Source organism: Sceloporus undulatus, chromosome 7, assembly GCF_019175285.1.
Source record: "Sceloporus undulatus isolate JIND9_A2432 ecotype Alabama chromosome 7, SceUnd_v1.1, whole genome shotgun sequence".
Classification (NCBI taxonomy): domain Eukaryota; kingdom Metazoa; phylum Chordata; class Lepidosauria; order Squamata; family Phrynosomatidae; genus Sceloporus; species Sceloporus undulatus.
The window spans coordinates 9,812,571-9,818,844 of NC_056528.1; the positions used below are offsets into that span (position 1 = coordinate 9,812,571).

General features: G+C 48.6%; 1 protein-coding gene across 1 annotated transcript; it reads left to right on the plus strand.

Annotated features, from left to right (window-relative positions):
- The first annotated feature begins 635 nt into the window (after window positions 1–635).
- RPL22 (ribosomal protein L22) lies at window positions 636–3,483 on the plus strand. Its single transcript, XM_042477716.1, has 3 exons — window positions 636–788; window positions 2,883–3,007; window positions 3,263–3,483. The coding sequence occupies exons 1-3, from the start codon at window positions 651–653 to the stop codon at window positions 3,405–3,407; spliced, it is 408 nt and encodes a 135-aa protein (XP_042333650.1). The 5' UTR covers window positions 636–650; the 3' UTR covers window positions 3,408–3,483.
- The last annotated feature ends 2,791 nt before the right edge of the window (window positions 3,484–6,274 follow it).

The window sequence follows — 6,274 nt, forward strand, 5'->3', positions numbered from 1 at the left end:
GGGGGATGCTTTGATTGTGTATTCCTGCATGGCAGAAGGGGACCAGATCATTGGCCAAGTTGGGATCTGAAGCCCAAAAGCCCTGGAGGAGTAAAGTCTGGGCATCTCTGATCTAGACCCTCCACTCCCATTGATGCAGCCTAGAATCAGAGAACTAGCCCTTGCTGCCAGATGGCCAGAGAGCCTCCCTTTCAGCCTCCTTCTGCCCAGCAGGAATTCCAAAGCATCCTCCATTTGGACTCAGAAGCAGGATTTATCTTTCTAGGAGTGTGCTGGGCTTGGTATTTGGTCGCGTCCTCCCTTTCTTTCCTTGAATGTCCTCCCTTTTGCGGGACTGTGTCCTCCTTTGCTGGTCACCCATCCCTTGCTAACACCGCTTGGCTAGCTCTTAGCACTACAAAGTGGTATAGAAACCTTAAGTGGAAATGCAACCCGTTTGCCAACTATTTTTGCACGATGAACTCTGTTTGCAGCAATTGAAATGAGAGGAGGACATCCTGCATGGATGGCCTTTGGGGTCTCTTCCGGCTTGGGGTTAGTTGCTTACTGTTTGTGAAAAAGACATGCTTCTTAGAGAGCATTTGGGGATTCAAATGTTTTGATCTGGATCGACAACCTCCGCATATTGTGTATGGTTTGGTCTCGCTCGAATGAATGACTGTCTGTCTTTCTCTGCCCTGCAGAAAAAGCTTGCCACAAAGGGCGGCAAAAAGAAGAAGCAAATCTTGAAGTTCACCTTGGACTGTACCCACCCGGTAGAAGATGGCATTATGGATGCTGCCAACTTTGTAAGTCGTGACGATGATAATGATGATGATGAACCCTTGGGGATGGCTGCTCCTCTGGCAGTTGTGGCATGTTTGTTCCCTGCCCTTGGGCTTATGATGTACATAAATAAGACACACAACCTAAGGAAACGGGGATGGCAATGGAGAAGGGAGTGAAGTCCTGCAGACGCTGCCTCTTCTTCTCTCCCTCCTTTGCTGGGAGTCACATTCAAGGGCCAGCGTTTGTCTGCATGCGCCAATGTGTCTTTCTCCTCTTCCGTAAGACATAGGAAGTTGCTAATAGGCTGGAGGTACCAACAGGATTCCTATTCTTCCATGGTTTGTGTAGTCTCCAGTCTGGTAGAAGAATTAAAGCAGAACTTTGCACCTTATGCCCTCACTTTTTGTGGCTCTGCTTGTGTTATCGCTTTCCCCGTTTGCCATCAGCGTCGCTGAAGTTCTGCAAAGCGACATTTCTGCTCCTAAAGAGGGTTTGTGGGTGAAAGAGGGGGACCTGAGGTACTTTGAGGCGATCGGCCAGGCTGCACCGTCCTTTGTCAGATGCATAAAATGGTTTTGCAGGCCTTGGTCCTTGAAATCCGAAGTCACGCTAGAAGTTTAATCTTCTAAGTGGTGCTGCTGGATTTGGTTGTTTTCATCAATGCTGATTGTTGTAAAATATCCATTATATGGGGCTCCTTGCTCTCAGAAACAAGGAAAGGTTGCAATCCAGGGTTCAAGCCTTTTTTGCTGTGAGGTCCTAGCATTGGAAATTCCTATCAAGGGGAATTCTTTCCAATGAGCCCCAAGTCATGGAGAATCATAGAATCGTAGTGTTGGAAGAGACCGCAAGGGCCATCCAGTCCAACCCCCTTCTGCCATGCAGGAAATCCAAATCAAAGCATACCCATTGACAGATGGCCATCTAGCCTCTGCTTAAAGACCTCCAAGGAAGGAGACTCCACTACACTCCGAGGAAGGAGTGTGTTCCTTATTTCATCCCTGAAAGGTTGGGTTTTTTTGCTACAGCTGGTGTGGAGAGTGTTGAGGTCATCTAGGCCACGGGTGGGAATCCAACAGCGTTCCAGACGGTGTCGGATTACATTTCCCAGCAGCCCCAACCAGCATGGCCAATGCTGGGAGGTACAGTCCAACAGCATCTGGGAGGCTACATGAGTCCCACCCCTCATGTAATGATTAGACCATACCTGCCTTGGAGTCTCCCTGTTGAGTCTCTGTCCAATGGTTTGCCTATTGTGTTGCCTGAGTCTGTGGCACGGAAAAGGGGAGGGATTAGTTCCCATGAAGGAGAGATGAGGGATCTCACTCTTCCGCTTGTAGCCCTTTGTTTCTCTAAGTGTGAAGCCTTGCTTCTGTTTTACTCCGGGGAAGGCTTGCATATAAATTGTGTCTGCATAGCTTTTTAATCCCAGGGTTTGCTGCTTTGTTCCTGGGGCATGCAAATATCCAAATTGTCCCCTTTTCTCAGTGGGGCTGGGAGCAGAGAGCCTTCCTTTCACCAACTTCTCTTCCTCAGGGTTCGAAAAGGGATCTGTAAGGGGAGGGGGGTGCAGAGAAAATGTTCCATTCCCCCCCCCCCAGAGATCCTCATCTGAATCTCTTTCTTATTGCTGTCATAAACAGGGGGAAAGGCACCAAATCCCACTTGGTCCTGGACACTAAGCAGGGTCTTGGTTAGGACTTGGATGGGAGACTGCCAACAAATATCAAGTGCTGTTGGGCAGTATTTCGAAGGACAGAACTGGCAGAACCACATCTGAGGGCTCCTTGCTTGAGAAAACCTTATGAAATTCATAGGGTCCCCATAAACTGACAGGTGACTTGAAGGCACAGACACACATTATTGCACAGGGGCCTAAATCCCCTCAAAGCACTCACCCCCATCTGATCTTTGAATCTAAGCAGGGTCAGCTCTGGTTAGTACTTGGATAGTAGGCCTCCAATGAAACTCAGGGCAAGTAGTTTCTAATACAGAGAAAGCACTGGCAAAACCACCTTGGAGTGAGATTCTTTGCAGGGCAGCCTGACAAGACATGGTTGCCAAATGGTACGGTCTTTTTGCTTCTTCACCCTCCCTTTTCTGTCGTCTTGCAGGAGCAGTTCCTTCAGGAGCGGATCAAAGTGAACGGGAAAGCCGGGAATCTCGGCGGAGGCGTAGTGACCATCGAGAGGAACAAAAGCAAGATCACTGTAACCTCTGAGGTCCCTTTCTCCAAAAGGTGAGGATCAGGGACACCCAAAAGATGCCAAGGGGGAGGAGGACCAGAAGTAAATAGTACAGGGCTTGGAATTTATTTAAGAATTCAGTACATGGTGGTTTAAAGGATGTCCCATTAAGCGCCTGTTCCTATGGTCTGAGATGCTCAGAGGTGCTTCAGACGGATGCTAATGGGGCTCCTTTATCCCCATTGGATTCTGCTGGCATCATTTAGTGCAGGACTTTGCAGTTACTGGCTTTTCCTCTCCTTTCTCAGGTACCTGAAGTACCTCACTAAGAAATACCTGAAGAAAAACAACTTGCGTGACTGGTTGCGTGTCGTCGCCAATAGTAAGGAGAGCTATGAGTTACGATATTTCCAGATCAACCAGGACGAAGAGGAAGAAGAGGAGGAAGACTAGAAAATTGCAATGGGATCTGGAGATATTTTGTACATTCACTTGTCCTTGCAATAAAATGCAGCAAAATTTGTTGTAATATTTTTTCTGTTTGCGTCTCTGTGTGTTTGTGTTTGCTTGGAAGCCTGGCTTTCAGATGGGCAGAAATTCTGCAGGGGAGGCAGGGCAAAAATCCATACCTAAGACTTAAACAGGACCCCAAATACGTGTGTCTATAAAATATGGGCAAGCAAGGATGATGATTTTCACAAAGTGTTTGTTATGCAACAGTCTTGTGCTGTTGAGGTGAACTCGCACAGGGTGGCAATCTCATAGCGGCATACACATATGTAATTTCATCTTGAATGTGTATTTTGTTTGGCAGTTGAAGAGGCTGGTATTCACTTCTTCCATCAGCAATGCATTTCAGCTGGCTGTGTTTCCGTAGCCAGGCGCCAATCGATGGCATCTACTTAGACTTGGAGGACCTTGTTGACATTTGTCCTCCATCTCTGGTCTCACTCCTTGCTTCTCCACAAGCCACAAAATGGCTGCTGGTGGGTATGGGCATCTCAGTCATCCCTGGCATTGGTGACAGGAGAGCCTTTGCAGAGTTGGGCCTATGGAGCTCTTAACCTCACCACATCTGAGTGAAATGTGGGCTGTAAAGGGCTGTAAAACCATCTGCTTTGATTGAGATTTCCTGCATGGCAGGGGGTTGGACTAGATTGCCCTTGTGGTCTCTTCCAACTCCCGATAAATTCTGGTTCAGCTTTTTTCTATTTAGGAAGGGTGGCATCCTGAAATGCGAAACAAATACCCTGGGAAGTTGCAGTTTTTCTCTCCTGACTCCCAACTATTCCTGATGTCTTCCCCATTTACCCTTTTGCATCCGGACTAGCATTTTTTGTCCTACTTAAAATTCAGGTGGGCATTGTTGCCAAATGATGAGATGCCTGATTAGCTGTGGACTGTTGCCATTTGCTTCTGTCATAGTGTTTCCACACCAGTCATAGGAATTCAGTTGGCATCTGTATTTGGTCCCCAAGTTGGCATTTCTGATGGAATCTGTAGGAGCCTTTTGAACTTGGGGCGGTTGGCTATTTTAATGCTTTGGTAAGCTTGATTTGAAGGGTTGTCATCTTGTTTGTGTCTCTGGGGTTTGGATCCCTGCTTGGCAATGGAAGCCAACAGAGTTCAGCCCCAGAAGATGGCAAGAGCAAACTCTCTGAAGAAACTTGCTCAGAAAGCCCCATGATAGGTTTACCTTAGAATAACTTGCAGGCGTACAACAACAACAAATGTTATAAAGGATTTAAGATGGTGGCTCCCTGTGGGTTCAGAGAGTGATCTCCCAGCCCCTTTGCTTTTTAGGCTGAGAGGATTATGGACTAGCTGGCATGGAAACAGGTGTGTTTTCCGTCGTGTGCCAGGGACTAGTAGCATATTTGTGCCATGCTGTAATTGCATGTCCTTCCTTTTTTTGGAAACTTGGCATGGAGCAGGAGCTGAGTATTTGCTATCCCTTTGCGTATCCCTAGGCAGAATGGGGACTGGTAAGTTATTTGTGCCATACTAGCATTGCATTTGCTTTCATTTTTGGAAGCTTGGCATAGTCCAAGAGCTGAGTATTGGCTATGCCTTGGAGTAGCCCTGCTCTGGGCAGCCTGAAGACTGGTAGAATATTGGTGCCATACTATAATTGCATTGGCTTCCTTTTTTGGAAGCTTGGCACGGACCATAAGCGGAGTATTTTCTATCCCTTGGAATAGCCCTGGTCCGGGAAGACTGGGGACTAGTAAGGTATTTGTGCCATACTAGGATTGCATTTGCTTTCATTTTTGGGAAACTTGCAATAGATCAAGAGTTGACTATCGGCTATCCCTTTGAATAGCCCTGGTCTGGAGCAATTGAGGAGCTTTAGGATATTTGTGCCATACTAAGATTGCATTTGCTTTCTATTTTGGAACCTTGGCATAGGCCAGGAGCTGTATATCAGCTATGCCTTGGAGTAGCCCTGCTCTGGGCAGACTGAAGACTGCTAGAATATTAGTGCCATACTATAATTCCTTTTTTGGAAGCTCGGCACGGACCATGAGCGGAGTATTTTCTATCCCTTGGAGTAGCCCTGGTCCAGGAAGACTGGGGACTGGTAAGGTATTTGTGCCATATTGGATTGCATTGGTTTTAATTTTTGGAAACCTGGCATGGACTAGTAGCTATCAGCTGTCCTTTTGAGTAGCCCTGAACGCTATCCCTTGGAGTAGCCCTGGCCTGGCAGCATCTCTGCCTCACCATAATTGCATTGGCTTCCATGTTTTGGAAGCTTGGCTTGGGCCAGGAGTGGAGTATTTGCTGTCCCTTGGAGCAGCCCTGATCTTGGAGAGACTGGGAACTGGTAGCATCTCTGCCACGCCATCATTGCATTGGCTTTGAGTTTTTGGCAACTTGGCCTGGGCCAGGAGCTGGGGATCTTGGAGTAGTCCTTGGAGCCCTGGGTCCCCTCTTGGAGAGGACACACCTTCAACTCCCAGGGCTGCCTTCTGCCCACCCTTGGCATTAGAGAGGAAAAGGGTTCTCCTTGCAAAGCGTGGGGTCTGTGCCCTCCTATGGCATCCCAAGGGCAAGGCCCTCTGCCTCCCACTTGGGGCTCCTGCGCCCCCTTTTTGCCCCTTCCCTTTGCGCACCTTGGAGAGGCGCAGGGTCCCTTTTACGCAGGGCTTTTCTCTCTGGGGCTGGCCCTTGGAGGGGGGGGGGCCCCCTTTGGTGGTGGGGGGGGTTGGGGGGGGGGGGGTTCAGGGGCAGAGAAGGACCCCCCAGAAATGCTGGGATGCGGTTGCCAAGGCAACAGAGCTGGAGCTGAGCGCAGGCGCGCGCCTGGTGGGCATCAT